This window comes from Pseudorca crassidens, chromosome 19 (genome assembly GCF_039906515.1).
Source record: "Pseudorca crassidens isolate mPseCra1 chromosome 19, mPseCra1.hap1, whole genome shotgun sequence".
Lineage (NCBI taxonomy): Eukaryota > Metazoa > Chordata > Mammalia > Artiodactyla > Delphinidae > Pseudorca > Pseudorca crassidens.
In genome coordinates, this window is record NC_090314.1 from 11,164,903 (window position 1) to 11,182,554 (window position 17,652).

Genomic DNA, 17,652 nt, shown 5'->3' on the forward strand with positions numbered 1-17,652 from the left:
TCAAGAGTAGGGAATATGCATTCCTAGCACCCAGGACTATGGTATGTATTTAATAAGCACTTGTGAACTCAGTGAGGGATAGCTTTAGCAGAAGTACTAGAGTGGGCAAGAGACTGGCTTGTAGAGGAAGGAGTCTGGGTAGTTGAAGAGCATGGAGTGAGGTGGAAACTGTTGCTAGGAGGGGAGGTTGAGTCAGTGAATATGGTACCAGGGAATGGGAACATGGACTTGATCTCTAGGCCCAGAGAGTTGCTGCAGCAAATGAGAAGTATGATTAGTCCAGTGTTACTATCCAGAGTACTCTCTGATGTTGAAATCTCCTCCATTCATCCTATCAGTTTCCAATTTTTTTTTCTAATTGTATTATTTTTTTATCATTAAAAAAATGTATTTATTTATTTTTGGCTGCGTTGGGTCTTCGTTGCTGCGCACAGGCTTCCTCTAGTTGCAGCGAGCCGGGGCTACTCTTCATTGCGGTGCACGGGCTTCTCCTTGCAGTGACTTCTCTTTGTTGTGGAGCACGGGCTCTGGGCGCTCAGGCTTCAGTAGTTGTGGCTCGTGGGCTCAGTAGTTGTGGCACACGGGCTTAGTTGCTCCGCGGCATGTGGGGTCTTCCTGGATCAGGGCTTGAATCTGTGTCCCCTGCACTGGCAGGCAGATTCTTAACCACTGTGCCACCAGGGAAACCTTCAGTTTCCAAATTTTAGAAACCAATAAATTATCCTGTCCAGAGTTGCATTGCTACATATGGTAGCCACTAGGGTGGCTATTCAATATGGGGCTATTGAAATCAAGTTAAATTTTAAAAATTCAGTCCCTTAGTCCAAATAGCCACATTTCAAGTGTTCAGTAGCCACAGGGAGCTAGCTGGCCACCATACTGGACAGAGACAATGTGGAGTATCTCTATCATCATGGAAAGTTCTGTTGGACAGTGCTGACCCCAAACTGAGACAATCTGAGACTCAAAAAGCAAAACAACTGCAATGCACTGAAACACACAAAAGATGTTAAAATCTAACAACTAAAAACAACTAATTAGTCACTTTGGGAGGATACTGGGGAACCATTATTCTGAAAACTGGTAACTAATGGAATGAAAATCACACATTTATCCAACCTTTCCTGTATGACCTGTATCTCATGGTAAACAATGAGTCGATAAGGGCACATTCTTATTTACAGGAGAATCCCAGGTGACAAATGCAGAAGGAATGATAGAATTAGGACATCCCCAGTTTGCAACCCCCCCTTGAAATAATGGAGCTAGGCAGTGACGATTAATTAAACCAGTAGGTGAAAAACTGATGGGGAACTTTACAGTGGTTGCCTCAGTCTGACTACACCTGAACCCACTGCTCAGATTAAAAACCAGAAAAAGAGAGACAAGCAAGCATGATGTGCTGCCTGTTAAAAGTCCAAGGCACAGTCATATGCATTTTCAAGACAAGGGATCGTACATCAAAATGACATACTGATGTATTACATAAAGTTCACCAAGGTACATAGTCCAGGTAAGCACTTACAAAGTGACCGGCAAGTAACCATGACGCCCTACAGAGTTGGGAAAGAATGCTATTCTTTTAAGAAGTTAAAAAAAAAAAAGTTACACTACTAGCATCAGAAGAAAGGGGGGAAAATTGATCTTTACAGTTGAGCAGTCACTTCTGTCTTTGAGGAGCTCTGGCTAATGTGTAATGCAGATACACACTGCACATTAGGGAGAGAGGGAGGAGGCCCAAACAAACACACAGAGAGAATTTTATGTTTAGTTTCTCTTGTCCTGCCTTAAAATATAAATTTTATTTCATCACCAGAATGAGGAAATTTAAGGCTAAGAAAGCTGTGTAACAAATGTCTTCATTAGTCAGCTACCCCTAGCACAAGCCCCTTTGTTAAATCTTCACAAATAATATTTCTTTGTCAAACAATGATATATAAACAGCCTGCTTTGGTCACTTCGGTGGTCCCATTTCTATGAGACTTCCCTGTGTATGAATTAAATTGTTTTTTTCCTCCTGTTAATGTCTTGTGTCAACGTAATTATTAGATTAGCTAAAAGAACTCAAGAGAGATGGGGGGAAATTTCTTCCTCCTGAACAGAATTATTTCGTGATGTCTGAGATTTGCTTCAAAATAACCCAGTGGGACTGGGAGGGAGAGGATAGCTGAAAAAATGTTGGTCATGTGTTGGTAATTGCTGAAGCAGAACGGTAGGCTTCAAATGGGGTTTTCTTTATTTTTCTTTATCTTTACATATATTTGAATATTTCTGTGATTTAAAAAATGTTTTTCTAAATTCTTTTATGACCAGTTCAAATGTTGGGACATGTGAGTTCCAGCCCTGGGACGAGTGGCCCCCTGGGGAAGGACACCTGGTCACCAGCAATACCTCCTATGGCCACAGGGTGGCTCCAAAACTCGCTTTTGTGAGACTGTAGAGCAGGCTTCCCTGAACCAAGGTCATGGAAAGTGACAGGACAGACCTAAATGCTTGCTGTTTACTAATTCACAATGTGAACTGTGACTGCCCAGTTCTTACTATCTATAGGTCCCCTAGGCAGGAAGACTATTATGAGCAGAATACCCCAAACTTCCAGCTGCTGGAGCCCAAAATCTAGCAGTCATCCTTGACTGCTCCCTTTTTCTCATCCACCCACAGCCCCATGTTCAGACTTTATCTTCTAAGGATCTCTAGATTCCTTCCACTTCACTCCACCTCCCTGACTCCACTCTGGTCCAATCTCATCCTATCTTTCCTGGATAACACCATGGCTTCTTCATAGACCTTCTGCTTAAAATCTTAAAATCCATTCTCCATGTTGCAACCAAAGTCATCTATGTATGTTATACAAATCTGAGCCTGTCCCTCCGCATGGCTGCAAGGCCATGTCCCTTGTCTACCCATCCCACCTCGCCCTGATCACTTCTTCCCCTTCCATTATGGGCTTCAGACACACTAGCTCCCTTTCTGTTCAACAAATACACTGGGCTTGTTCCCACCTAAGGAACTTTGCACTTGCTGTGCCTGACCTGGAATGCTCTTTCCCCAGATCTTCATACAGCTGACTCCTTCTGTTCATTCTATTTGCTCCAGGGACCTTGGAGAATCTTGCAAAAGTGGGTCATGGGCTTTCCTACTTTCACTCTAGGACAGTGCTTCCTTCACCTGTGAATAGTCAGACCCGATGAACTGTCTGGGGGAGCGTGGCTCTGAAGTCCTGGGCTTTCTATTCCCAGGGAAAAGTTCTAACGAGGACATTCTCTTCCATAAAGGCAGTAGAATTATCAAAAACTCAGGAAATTAACACCGATACAGTACTATTATCTAGGCTAGAGACCTTATTCAAATTTTGCCAGTTGTTCCACTAATGTCCTTTGTAATAAAAAAAATTTTTTCCTGATCCAGGATCCATTAGGATCACACATTAAATTTCTCATGTCAAATTTGGCACGTCTTTTTTTTTTATTGAAGTATAGTTGTTTCACAATGTTGTGTTCATTTCTGCTGTAAAGCAAAGTGATTCAGATATATAGATAGATAGATATTCTTCTCCATTATGGTTTATCAAGGATATTGAATATAGTTCCCTGTGCTATACAGCAGGACCTTGTCGTTTGCCCATTTTTGTCACATCTTTTTGTCTTTCATGACCTTGAGGAAACATCTTTTGACTGTCTCTTTGACTTATGAATTTTTTCACCCACTGGTTTAGAAAAAAGGAAATCCATTTATTACATTGGGGACCTAGAAGAGAGAAAAGCATTTCCTCTCATTTTTGACCACATTTCCTAAAACAAAGTTTAAGAACAAATGACCCATTTTCAAAGAAACTTTCCTTGATCACATTATTCTAATATTTCCCTTAAAAATTTTTATTTACAGCACTTATTATCATGCAGATATATTATTTGTTTGCCTGTTTGTCGTCGATCTCTCTGACCCCAGGAATGTAGACACTTCTGACTTGTTCCTCAAGAACATGAGCCCAGCACAGTGCCTGGGACTTATAGCTAGTCAATGAATATCTGTTGAATGAATGAATGAAGAAATAAAAAATGCCTCTAGGGTTTGTAGTTTAGACCCTCCTAGAAGCACTGAGATGAAGAGTAGTGATAAAAGAAATGTTCACATATTGAGGTATGGGGAAGTCATTCTGGCTTAAACGTGAGTTAACTTGAATTTTTGTTTTTTTGTTTTTTTGCGGTACGCGGGCCTGTCACTGTTGTAGCCTCTCCCGTTGCGGAGCACAGGCTCCGGACGCGCAGGCTTCATGGCATGTGGGATCTTCCCGGACCGGGGCATGAACCCGTGTTCCCTGCATCGGCAGGCGGACTCTCAACCACTGCGCCACCAGGGAAGCCCCTAACTTGAATTTTATGCTAACTAAAACAGCCTGTTTGTGGCCTATCAAACATACATTGTACACCTGCTTTATTAAAGAAAAGGGCACACTGACCAGAAGTAAAGAATGTCCATGTTAAAAATAAACATGGCATCTTGGGATGCCAATGCTGGTCCTCTTTTGATGATGACTCCCTTCCCAGGTGCCAACACCATACTGACTTGCTGTGTACTCATGGTCTGTTCTTTTTTAAAAAAAAAAAACATGAAGAAATGTAACACTTACTTGTTTAATGTTCTTTATTCTGACCAGATATAAAACTGTACTGGAAACCATGCTTCCCTGGAGCAGTTTCTCAGAGTGATGTGGGAAGTGGGCTTCCGGGCTAGTCCTTAGTTTGGTTCAAATAAAACTCTTTTCTATTCTTACTATAGATGTTTATCCATTATTATTCTTGACAGTAGGAAGAGAGATGATCTGGTAAGTGGGTAGGGAGGTCCCTGCGAGGTTGTGACTAGACTGTGAGCAATGAATGCGGGCGAGAACTTTCCGTTCTGCAGGGATCCCCTTTGAGGCCCAAAGGTCAGTGAGGTCGCGATAGTGAGAGATGCTTGGACTGTAGTTGGGCTAAGTCGTGCCCACAGCTCAAAGAGATAAGGAAATCGTTGCGGGGTCTGCATCTCCGCCCTCGATCCTTGCCTCCCAGGGACGCAGGGTTTCATTCTCTTCCTCCACTCCCCGCTCCACCCCCTTTTCTCGTACACTCCCTTCCCTAAACAAGTCTCTCATCCACACCCTAGTTCAGGAGAGCGGGCCATTTTCTGCACTCTGCAAATCCCTCACCAATCTGAGCAAGTTGTCTGGGGAGTTGGTTGGGGGGAACCCGAATCAAGGAAGGTTCAGGTATGAACCTTGTCCGCCGACAAGCGGTTGTCCGCCGACAACCAGGGGCTCCGGGAGAATAAACGACAGCCGGACAACGTAGGGGGATCCACCTCTCCAAGTTCGGCCCAGGTTAGGTGGAAGCTAAACGCATGCGGAGGATGGAAGAAAAGAGAGTGTCCAGGCCTCAGGCATGGCGATGCCCTAAGGCCGGCGTGGCGGTGACAGTGGTATCCGGAGAGTCGTCCTGGGCAGCGCAGCGGGGGCTGGGGGCCGGGCGGCTCCCGGCGTGGGCATCCGGGTAGGAAGGAGTGTCCTGGGCTAGGCAGGGCGGGTTTCCGTTCGCCGTGGCTGCGCGGGCAGAGTCGGCAGTGCGGGACCGCGCCACCGGCGCACACTCTCAGGTGCCGACAGCTCGGCTGCGCGCGGAGAGGCGGCCGGCTGTCCGCACCCGGCCGGGATGAGGTACAGAGGACCCGTACCCGCGATCCTCTGGGGGTTCTCCGCGGCGCGATAATTTACTGCTCTCGCGATATTTTCAGAGATTTCCCGTCGTAGCCCCAGCTTATGCGGTTACCAAGGCAACTGGGCGGCACCGGCGCGAGCGGGAAGGCGGAGTACGTCGAATTTTTGTAGGCTAGCCTGGAGACTTAAGGAGTGGCCCTCCCTGAGCTTCCAGTCCCAGAGACCACGGCCTCTGCTCCAGGAGGTAACCCTTACCCAGGGGGCCATGGGTCGGATCTCGGGACTCGTGCCCTCTCGCTTTCTGACGCTCCTGGCGCATTTGGTGGTCGTCATCACCTTATTTTGGTCGCGGGTAAGACCCATGGCCCCCCTCCTCTCGCCCCCCTTCCCACCTTGGGGTGGTCCCAGCCCCACCGCACCTTTTCCCCCGGGGCCTTACCCGGTGGGGTCCTCCCATTCCCCCGCCATCCGCCGCCCGACCCTCTTTCAACTTCTCTTTCTTTCTGCCCTGCTCCCCAGGACAGCAACATCCAGGCCTGCCTGCCTCTCAAGTTTACCCCTGAGGAATATGAAAAGCAGGACATGCAGTGAGCACTTGGGGCAGGGTGGTCAGAATTAAGCAGTAGTGGGAGTGAAGGGGTGTTAGAAAAAGGCCAGAAGGCCTAAGCCAGCTCCCTTCCTTTCTACAGGCTGGTGGCAGCGCTCTCTGTCACCCTGGCCCTCTTTGCAGTGGAGCTGGCCGGTTTCTTCTCAGGAGTTTCCATGTTCAACAGCACCCAGAGCCTCATCTGTATCCTTTCTACTTGTGCACCTTTCCTGTACGGCCCATTTCCATCTTAACGCCCTTCAGCCACCTAACTAGGCCTTTCTGGCACAGTGGTGTTTGCCCTAGCAGGCAAACAGAATCCCTCCAGTTGAGAGATCTTCTTAGGTAATGTAGAAGATTTAATACAATCTTTGATCATTTGTTAAGCTCCTGCTATGCGTCAGGCACTGGAGATCTCAAAATGGGAGTAAAACACAGTTTTCTATCTTGAGGAAGAGGCAGACACACAGACATCTGTAATTCAGTGTGATAAGCACTGTGCCATAGGATGTGTAAAGATGTGAAGCACTATGGGAATGCAGAAGAGACTGAGGAAGATGGATCAGGGAAGGCTCTTGACACTGGGATAGTGGACGGGGAGGACCAGGGTGCTGGAGAGTGATTCTAGCAGGGTGTATAATGTCACTGTGAGCGTTCCCGTGTGCTTGGAGTAGGTGGGGAGCCTACTACTTCACCTGATAGATATGGGGTGGCGGTAGCTTGGGGCCCCAGCTGTGCAGGCTCAGTTCTGGCCTCCACTCACACGGCAGTCCTAAAACTCAGAAGTCAAGGCTGCTGACTCTGGCCTTTGCAGTGTGGTAAAGGGAGCAAGAGGTGCCCTGCTCTCCAGGAGGTGAACCAGAATGCAGATGCCAGTCCCACCACTGGCCTTTTCTGGCCCATCACTACCTATTGATCCAAAGGCTTTCCTTGACTCTGGTGCGTTCCCAAGCCATTGGGGCTCACTGTAGTGCATCTGTGGCCCTATCCTTCTTCATATTTGAGCGTTGGGAGTGCACCACGTACTGGTACATTTTTGTCTTCTGCAGGTATGGTAGCACCCAATGTTTGAGGACGGGGAAGGACGGTTTACTTTAAATCTGAAGGTTTCCCCTACCCAGCCCTTTACTCCATGTATAAGATATCAGATCCACTCAACATCCCGTGGTCTTTTTGAGGTCCCCCACTCCTACACTTTGGGGGTGGGATTGCTGGCTTGGGGATTTGGATGTTTTTATTGGAAGGGGCACTGAACCTATCACCTACCTTCCATAGTGCCATCCCAGCCGTCACCGAAATAGCATTATTCATCAGCGTCTTTGGGCTGAAAAAGAAACCTTTCTGATACCTTCGTGACTGGAAGTAGGGATGAAGGCTGGAGAAGCGAGGGACCACTCACCGTTCCTGGAAGAAGGGAACCATAGACTTCAGCCCTCCCCCTAAAACTGCATTTGGTGGAGGATGTCAGTGTTAGGGTAATTGTCTCTCGAGTCTGGAGTTATGAGTTTTGTTTACAATTCTTTGTAAAAAAAATATATTTTAGGGTAAGATCAAGACTTACTGGAATTCGTGGCAGTACAGTGGTTAGGACTCCGCGCTTCCACTGCAGGGGGCGCGGGTTTGATCCCTGGTCGGGGAACTAAGATCCCGCATGCCGCGCAGCGTGGCCAAAAAAAAAAAAAAAAGATAGATCAAGACATAAAAATTTCAGGAGAAAATTGGGGTGGCCAATCTACTATAGAAACGGAACAGTCTTGCACTCTAAGATACTAGATGTCGCTTTTATTTTGGTTATTACGGTAGGTTTCTGGCGGAAGGGAGTGGGCGGGGATATGTAAATAAAGTGAGGCGGCCGGGTAGGACAGCAGGCTCTTAAGTGAGTGGAGCGTTCTGGGAGGAATTAGCCTATGCTTTTTTGACGCCAAATGCAAAAATATATTTTATAACATCTGCAAATAAATGTAGCAACAGAAATGGAAGAACCTAGATAGCTTTAGGTTGCTCAGGGTAACGTGTTGGGTTCTCACCCTCGCTCAAAGTGGAATCTTTTTCCCAGAGTACGGAATGCCCCAGAGTTTCCTGTATCGTCAGGTAGGATAATCCTTACCTGTTTCTCCTTTTGGAGAACAGAATTGAATATGATGATTGGAGCACGCATGATTTCGTGATTAACGGCTGTGCGTAATCAGGCTTTGCAACATCCTGATTGCTCCTCTCTGATTCTTTCTGACGATCTTTATCTTTAGTGTGGTTTTTTCCACGGGTAATAGTTAAATGTTTTTAGCGGTATGGTATGCTTATTGAGAGAAAAAACAGACGTGTTATTCGTGTCCAGAGCACAAGTGTTTCTTGGGTTTTTCTAGTAATGAGATGTATTTTTTGGAAAGAGAAAGTTTAGGGTTTTTTTTTGTTGTTGTTGTGTGGAGAGGTCGTGTAGCGGTAATTCTTAGATATATGTTAAATACTACGGTAGTAAGTGCTGGTTAATGTTATTTTTTAAGTTTCTGATGACGTGTTATGTGTCCTTGGGTTTTTGAGGAGTGGGTTTTCTGTATTTGTTATGGTTTTATTCTGGCAGTATTAGTTTCGAATCTTTAATTTCGCTCTGCAGGAGTTCCCTTGTAGTGGAATTTTTCTTTTAAGAACCTGTTGAAGCTTCTGTTTTCAGTCAATAGTGTAAGTAAGAGTACCCTGTTTTTGCTTGGTAGTTTATAGAAAGAATACGTTCAAAAAGAGGTTATTGAAACGCGCTGTTAGGTGTTGTCAAAACTACAGGAGTCGAAGGTTTGGTCTTGTCATGGGGTGAGTATATTTATTTGCAAGCTCACGTTTTCAAGAGAAGGGTTGTTGTGTGTTGGGAAAGTTTTGTTCGTACATTTCAGTTTTAAAAGGTGGAGTCCAGGCCTTTTTTTTTTTTTTAAGCTGTACGCGGGTCTCTCACCGTTGTACCGTTGTGGTCTGTCTCGTTGCGGAGTACAGGATCCGGACGCGCAGGCTCAGCGGCTATGGTTGAGAGGCCCAGCCGCTCCGCTGCATGCGGGATCTTCCCGGACCGGGGCACGAACCCGCCTTCGTCTGTATCGGCAGACGGACTCTCAACCACCGCGCCACCAGGGAAGCCAAAAACACATGCAAAGGAGATGTTTTCTGGTGATGCCCTGCAAGTGATTCCTGTACGTAGATAACTTTTTCCTAGCTCTCTCTGTTTTCTGGCAGCGCTTCCTTATGGATACTAGTACTGTATGCTGTAGTAGGCACTGAGGGAGTAGATGTTTGATCCTCGGCCATCACAGATATTGCGGCTCATGGAAAGAGACAGAAGTGTGTGGTACTCCCAGAGTAGTTTAGTTCTAAATTGTTATAAAAGCTGCAGAGGCGATTTACAGGTGCTACGAAGGAGTGATGAAATTGCCGAAGGTGGCAGGAGTGCTGCTTCTCAGGAGCTGTTTGAGTGAGGTCCTCGAGTGTGGCTGGAGCAGAGAAAAAAGGGAGCAGGTTGTCCGCGAGGAAAAAAAGGTGGACCTTTGCAACGTCACGGGTTCGAGCCCTGGCTCAGGAGGATTCCACATGCCGCGGAGCAACTACACCCATGCGCCATAACTACTGAGGCTGAGCGCTGGAGCCTACAAGCCACAACTCTTGAAGCCTACACGCATTAGAGCCTATGCTCCGCAACAAGGGAAGCCATGAAGCCACGACAATGAGAAGCCCACGCACTGCCACAAGGACCCAACACAGCCAAAAATAAGTTAATTAATTAATTAATTAAAAAAGAATCTTTGGGCTTCCCTGGTGGCGCAGTGGTTGAGAGTCCGCCTGCCGATGCAGGGGACACGGGTTCGTGCCCCGGTCCGGGAAGAACCACGCGGAGCGGCTGGGCCCGTGAGCCATGGCCGCTGAGCCTGCGCGTCCGGAGCCTGTTGCTCCGCAACGGGAGAGGCCACAACAGTGAGAGGCCCGCGTACCGCAAAAAAAAAAAAAAAAAAAAAAAAAAAAAGAATCTTGAAATGTCATGTCTATAGGCTGTTACACTGTGAATAGCACAGAAAGTTGAGGATACATTCCAGGATTTGAAAACTGTTGTCAGTTTCAGCAAAGAAATCACTCAAGTCATTGAGGAATCTGTGAGGTTTCAGCATATCGTGTGTTTCATTTTTGTCTTACTCAAAAACGTAAATGAAAACATCAACAAACGTTCACGTTGGAACTGCACTTGTACTTAGGCTATAACTCCATTTATGAAATCATGGATACAGAATAGCATTTACAATAAAAAAATATTGTACATTTTATTATTTGTGGATTCTGTTACATATCCTTTATATCAGTAAAATTTATAATAAACTTATGTACATACACAAATGCATACTTTTTTTGGAAAGTGGGTTGTTAAACATTTACCAGCACTTTCTTGCTCCTGCAATAATCCCAAGAAACCTCTCATCACCAATGATTTCCTTGTTCCTAAATCCAGAGGTTCCCTCTCAGACTAGAGTTTGATCTCTTTCCAATATGCTGACCACTCCCCTCATTTGAAATTTGTTCTCCCTTCGTTTCTGAAATTAGTTCCCCTGGCTTACCTCCCCCTGTTCTGGCTGCTCCTTTTTAGGCTCAGCTGATGAATATTGACTGAGAACCCAGAGCTGGCCAGTCACTGGGGACATATTACTGGGTTGTCGCCTCTTAAGTGCCGGTGGTCACTACTCCTTGGGTGACTTCATCCACCTCTTCAGACACCACCCAGATGCTGCTGGTTTCCATGCCTTGGCTCTCTTCTGTGATCCCCAGCCTAGGGCAGAGACCAGAAGCGAGCTGTGGAGCCAATCCTGGGGTTAACGTGCACCCTCTCTCCTTGGTTGTGTGATCACCAACAGGTCACTAAACCTCTCTGTGCCTCAATTCCTTCACGCTCCAGAAGTACTTACTACAAGCACCTCAACAATCTATCTCTTAGCCACCACCCGAGGCTTTGCCAATTAGCATCAAAAATAGGTTCTCATTTTATTGTAAAATTAGTGGCTTGTTAATCAGCGTCAGCCAGTCATGAAAAAATAAATACTGCTCGATTCTACTTATATGAGGGACCAAGAGTAGAGGCTCAAAGTCATAGAGACGGAATGTAGAACAGTGGTTGCCGAGAGCCGGGGGAGAGGAAAAGGGGGAGTTGTTTAATGCGTAGAGAGTTTAAGTTCTGCAAGATGAAAAGAGTTCTGGAGATTGGTTGTACAACAATATGAATGTACTTAGCACTACTGAATTGTACACTTAAAAATGGTTAAGATTGTAAGTTTTATGTATTTTTTATAATTTAAAAGTAAAAAAAATTAAAAATCAGCGGGGAAAGGGATTAGTCAATAAAGTTTATTAGAAGAACTGAGTAGCCATTGGGGGGAAAATATGGATCAATACCTTATAATTTTAGAGCACAGAAAAGTTTCAAAAACAGTACAAATGTCCTGTATACCCTTCACCCAGCTTCTCCAGATGTTCACATCTTGCATAGCCATGGTATAATTATGGAAACCAGGAAATTAGTGTTGATACAATACTGTTAACTAATCTACAAGTCATATTTGAATTTTTCCGGTTTTCCCATTAATGCATTTTTTCTGACTCAGGATCTAATCCAGGATTTCACATTGCATTTAGTTGTCACGTCTCCTTAGGCTTTTCCAATCTGAGACAGTCCCTTTTTTTTTTCCTTTCATGATCTTGACACATCTGTAGAGCACTGGTGAGTTATTTTGCAGAATATCCCTCAATTTGGATTTGTCCAATGTTTCCTCGTGATTAGATTGAGGTTATGCATTTCTGGTAAGAATACCACAGAAGTAAATAGTTTGGAGTAAGGAAGACATAAGTATGAAAACAAGATGCAGAAGTCATGAAAGACTGATATATTTAAATCTGTATTTAAAATGTTAAAAGTATGCATGGTAAAAAAAAAGCAAAAGTTAAAAGACAAATGAAAATCTAAACAAAAATATTCATAACTCGTATTAGAAAGAGCTAATTTTGATACATAAAAATGTCCTACAAATCTGTAAGAAAAATACTGACAACCCAATAAAAATGTACAAAAAACTGTACAGACATTTCGCAGAACAGGAAATATAAAAGGAAATATAAAGAACTCTCAAATATAGGAAGAGATGCCTGACTTCATTCAGCATAAGACAGATGCAAATCATGCCTAACTTACACTCAATGACCAAGAAGTTTCATAGCGAGTTGAAGAGGGTATTGGGTTTAAGTAAACAAGCCTCACCTGTTTGTTGGTGGAATAAAAATTGGTAACACATCCACCTGAGAGCAATTTGGCAATATCCCATCAAAATCAAAATCAATCACAAAGAGCCATACCCTTTGACCTAGGACTTTCACATCTAGGAATTAGCCCTTCAGATTTGCACACAGGTAGAATGGGGATGTGTAGATTATTTCTTGCAGCTTTGCTTGTAGTGGCAAAAGATTGGAAGCAAATGTCTGTCAACAGGGGGTTGGTTAAACTGCATTACCATGTAACACTGCAGCCAGGACGAAAGCAAACCTTATACATGGTTATGGAACAGTCTCCAAGATACTTAAGTGACAAAAGCAAGTTACAGAACAGTTCGTGTGGTGTTCTTCCATTTGTGTAAAGAAAGGTGGAAAGGTATGTGCACAGAGCATGTCTGGAAGGAGGGAAACTACTGGGAGGACTGGAGCTGAGAGGTGGAAGCTGGAGGGCTGGGAGAAAAGGGTGAGAGAGAGACTTTCTCCATATGCTCTTTTGAATTTTTGGAATTTTGAACCACATTCATTTTTTTTTTTTTTAACTAACATTTTAAAAGAATGTGAGCCTGCAGCTGCTTCTGTTCCCTATCTGGAAATGAAGCTAAGGCAAAGGCCAGCAGGCCTGGAAACAGAGAACCAGATCCCTGACGACATCACATGAGCACCTGGACCCTGCTGTTTCCAGCTACACTCCAGTCATGTGAGCCCTCAGAGCCTCCTTTCTGGTTTAAATCTGTCTGAGCTGTGTTGGCAAGTGTCTTGATCATTACGTCCATCAAAGATCATCGTGGGTGCTTTTTTTCCCTCCAGCTTTATTGAGGTATAATTGACAAACATGATGTGTTGTGGGTTTTGTTTTTATTTTTTTGGCCGCACGGCTTGGCTTGCAGGATCTTAGTTCCCCGACCAGGGATTGAACCTGCGCCCTCAGCAGTGAATGAGCAGAGTCCTAACCACTGGACCACCAGGGAATTTCCTCATGCTCTGTTTAATGATCTCTTTTCTTGTATATTATTGTAGCTCCTGGTGCCAGCACAGTGCCCGGCATTGTAGAGTGAAAGAGCCCTCATTTAACAAATGAGGAAGATGAGGCCCAAGCAGAAAGCTATTCGCTTGAGGTCATCATGCAGATAGGGAGATCTGGGACCAGAACCTGAGACTCCTGGCTGTGAGGCCAGATCAGTTGACTGAATTCAGCAAGTGTTTCATAGAGGAGCTTGTTAACCCCAGTGAATTTCTAATGAATAATAAATGGAAGGTTGCAGAGTGAGGGTATGGGATCAGGAGGCCTCCCAGGCCTGCTGTGCTGGGCTCTCCTTTAAAACGTTCCTCACTGAGACCGCGGTTCACCATCATTCATTATTCATGTGCCTGCCTGGCTTCTGCGCTGTGCTTGGTACCTGAGAAGGGAGAACTACACAGATTAAAAAGATGCCAGTTTATGTACTAAAATATGTTGCATACGAAAAAAAATTTAAGAGATATTTATTCTATATATGAAAGAAAACACGGACTAACCAATTTAATAAAAGATCCCATCAAGGCATTTCTCTGAGCCTAGGTTTCCCCAAATGTAAAATCAAGCCAATACCTACTTCACAGGATTGTCCTGAGGGCTGACTGATGGTGGGAGGTATTTACAACAGTGTTCCTAAGAGCACTGTTGTAACAGCGGAAAAATTGGAAACAACCTAAAAGCTGGTCCTTGGACTTCCCTGGTGGTCCAGTGGTTAAGACTCCAACACGCCCAAGGCAGGGGGCACGGGTTCCATCCCTGGTCAGGGAACTAAGATTCTGCAAGGAGCGGTCGGAAAAAAAACAGAAAAAAAAAATCCGAAGTTGGTCCTTGAGGGACTAGTTAAATAAACTGTGGTGAGACTTCTGGCTAAACATGGAAGACATGTGAACATGAGCATTTGTCTTCTCTCCCTTCCATAACTGAACTGCATAACAGGAGAGGCGTCAGAGAGGCATGTATGTACACAGACAAAGACCCGGAGAGAAGACAGCAGTGGAGAAAAAGATTCCAACAGGCTTTAGAGGCTGGACAGCGGCCTAAGGGTGGTGACAGAATGAACAAGAAATGATGCTCCACGATCCTGGAGGTCCCTAGACTCTGGGTCAGGACCTGGCTGAACACAGAGGGTGGCCGAGAGCCTGTGTTCAGGGTGTCGAGACCCCTGGGTCTCCCTCACCTCTCACATCTGAGTCACACACACCAACCCTCCGCACACTCATTTTTGGGGAGGCTTTGGACTTGGGGACCCCAGGCGCAGCAGAGGTGAGGCTTGAAGCTAGAAATAGGAACTCCCACCCTGCCCTCCCAACCCACACCCATACAGGACAGGGATGGAGAATGGAGGACATTCTCTCAAAAAACTGAACGGCCCCAGAGAAAGCCTGCCACCTGTCAACATTTGGGAGTCTGCGTAAAATGCTTTCACTGTCCTACAGCAAAGCCGACAGTCAATGAGTGCCCTCCCCCTACACACACACACACACACACACACACACACACACACACCTTCCACTCGGCTTCTTGCTGGCTCCCTATTAGATATTAACAGAGAGCCAACGACCAGCAGACATTTAAGGAAAGCCTCCAAAATGAAAAGAGAGAGACTCCTTCCATATATTCCTCCCAGATATTGAAAAGCCTATCAAAGAAATCTGGAAGAAATAGAGAAACTAGGAAGCACAAGAAAAAAAGAAAAAAACTCTGTAATTGGAAAGTTAAAAAAAAAATGGAAGGGGAAACAATGCATATAGTCTGTTAGCATTTGTATTTTTTTTTTTTTTAGCATTTGTATTTTTAAAGAGAAAAGAAGTATCTATGTCTGTGTCTCTGCACCAACCAATCTGGAGGATTTACAAGACTGAAACAGCAGTTGTGTGGAATAGGGGTCTTGGGTGGCTCAGGACAAATGTTCGCTGTACGTTCTTTCGTACCTTTTGAATTTTGATTGTTACCTATTTCTTGGGTTACAATATAATACTGCATTTAAAAAATATAGATGCAGAGAGATGCGAGAAGATATTGCACTTTGGAAATTAAAAAGGTAATCAACATCCATCTTTATCTAAGGATAAAGAGTAATGGAAAAAAATAAATAAAAAACTTTTTCCCCCCAAAAGGAGGACACAGGAAAACTTCCAGAAAGTAAAACAAGAAGATGAAGTGGGGGGTGTCCAAGGGAACCTCAGTTTTATGTCTAGTGCTTTAATATTTTTTGAGGAGAATGCAGTCATATTATTTGCGTAATTAGGACACTGAATGTGGGTGGCAATCCATGTAAAGCTCTTCACATGCAGTAGGTACCTGGTAGTTTCCCTTCCCTCCAGGAGCCCAGGGATTGGCAGGCAGCCCCGAGCCTTCCAGTTTGGAGGGTAGAGCCAGAGGTCACAGGGTTTGAGTAGCCGACTGTGAGGGGGGCTAGGCCCTTGGTCCCCATTCCATGCAGCCCTCCCAGGGGTATGATTCTCCTAATTAGAAGGCCTTTTCTGTACATGCTGTGTTGAGGGACACACAAGGTCTCTGAAATTAATTACTAGTTTGGTCAAGTTTGACTCATGTGGATGGAGCAAGTTCATGAGTCAGTGGGGCAATGACCCAGCTCCCTTCCACCCCAACTTTGAAGTCAGTTGTTAGAAGAGGAAAAAAGCAATAAAAGAAAACCTTTATTAAACCTTTATTAAAGGTCTCTGCCATGCCGCCTACGTCAGAATCATTGGAGGTGCTTGGCCCCCTCGCACATCTTTTGAATGAGCGTTGGGAGTGGAGCCTGGAAATTTGGCTACCACCCCCCAGAAGCAGGTAAATGTAGAAGCTACGATCTCAGTTATGCAAATATATTACTTTATTTTTCTTTAGTTCAATTTACCTCTATTTTGGGTCTCCATTCTAGCTGCTTGCAGAAAACATTCTCTTCGTCATTCCCAGGTGAACTCACCTGGTCTCCCCCACCCCCACCTCTTCTCCTGCCTCCACCATTGATGTAAATGTGGGGAGTTCCCTAGCACCACAGCATAGGTGGGGTGGGTGGGGAGGGCTGCTCGGTGAGCTGCGCGTCCTCTCTTGGGGATAAACCCTCCTGGGTCCCCGCCTCCATGGGTCCATGTGCTCTCATGTCTGTTCTGCTGCTGCTGCCCCCAGGATCCAAGAGCAATGGCAATGTGCCAGCCTTCCAAGCCACACCGCATGGCCTTGGCTCCCCCAGTGTATTCTGGGTTCCGTCCCTTCCATGTCCCCTGGACTTGGCCGTTGGGGAATGAGGATCACTCTTACACCCGTGTCTATCATCGTGTCTGGTCCTCCACTAGCTTCTCCCCTGCTAGCATAGGGTGTCGGGGCAGGGTGTGGGTGGGGAGCGCTGCCTGTTTGTACCTCCTTCCAACCTTACCTGTCTGAGACCCAGACCCTGAGGCTTTTGAACTCAAAAGCCTGGAATTTGGCGTCTTTGTTCTCTGGCTAGAAAGTAAAGTAATCTCAGGGCCAAAAAGCAAGAGCTAGTCTCCCACAGCATCATCTGAGACCATCAGGGAAGCTGCTCTTTTCTTCCTTTTCACATAGGCTGAGCCACCCAGACCTTCTGTGTCAGTGCCCAAGGACCAGGGAAGTGGCGGCTCCTGGGAGGGGAAGGGAGCTGAGCGCATCTTATCTTAGATCTGCTGGGTCCCCACACCCAACACACACTCCCAGTTCACTCACCTCCCCCGGACAGCTGGGAAATGACACCTCTGGTGACAGAGCCAGTTCCAGGCTTCCGCTGGGAGGGGGTGGGGTGCTGCATGGGGGAGGCTGTCACACCCGGAGGCCCTGGGAAGCCTGGGTGGGGGAGGGAAGAAGCTAGCTCCTGTTTGTCTCAGAGACCAAGGCCACCAGCCTCCCCTGCCCCCCTTCCAGGGACACAGTGAGCACCCCTGCCCCCGGGCCACTAGGTCTTCTTCTTCACTCTTGAGGCTGGTCCTGACCCATCCCACCGGACAGGCAGCTCACCTGTTCCCATCTTCCCCTGCCTCAGGGGGGCCAGTCCTTCTGGAAAGGAGCGGGGTGGGTGTGTCAGCTGCTGCGTCAGGGACGACAGGGGTAGTGGATTAT

The 17,652-nt window shown here is 45.9% G+C and overlaps 1 protein-coding gene and 1 non-coding gene across 2 annotated transcripts; both read left to right on the top strand.

The window, feature by feature from the left end:
• Positions 1-5,135: 5,135 nt before the first annotated feature.
• Positions 5,136-8,504, top strand: TMEM107 (transmembrane protein 107). Its single transcript, XM_067714188.1, has 5 exons — positions 5,136-6,044; positions 6,212-6,279; positions 6,382-6,482; positions 7,231-7,327; positions 7,554-8,504. Exons 1-5 carry the CDS (start codon positions 5,958-5,960, stop codon positions 7,621-7,623), a joined length of 423 nt encoding a protein of 140 aa, XP_067570289.1. The 5' UTR covers positions 5,136-5,957; the 3' UTR covers positions 7,624-8,504.
• On the top strand, positions 8,363-8,499 carry LOC137213714 (U8 small nucleolar RNA). Its single transcript, XR_010938336.1, has one exon. It is a non-coding gene; the product is annotated as a U8 small nucleolar RNA (small nucleolar RNA).
• Positions 8,505-17,652: the final 9,148 nt, after the last annotated feature.

Bases quoted from the DNA above. Each gene is read 5' to 3' on its own strand.
- TMEM107 (XM_067714188.1), top strand. From the start codon at position 5,958: ATGGGTCGGATCTCGGGACTCGTGCCCTCTCGCTTTCTGACGCTCCTG. The intron at 6,280-6,381 runs GTGAGCACTTGG...TCCTTTCTACAG, and splicing joins TATGAAAAGCAGGACATGCA to GCTGGTGGCAGCGCTCTCTG. The intron at 6,483-7,230 runs GTATCCTTTCTA...TGCGTTCCCAAG, and splicing joins CAGCACCCAGAGCCTCATCT to CCATTGGGGCTCACTGTAGT.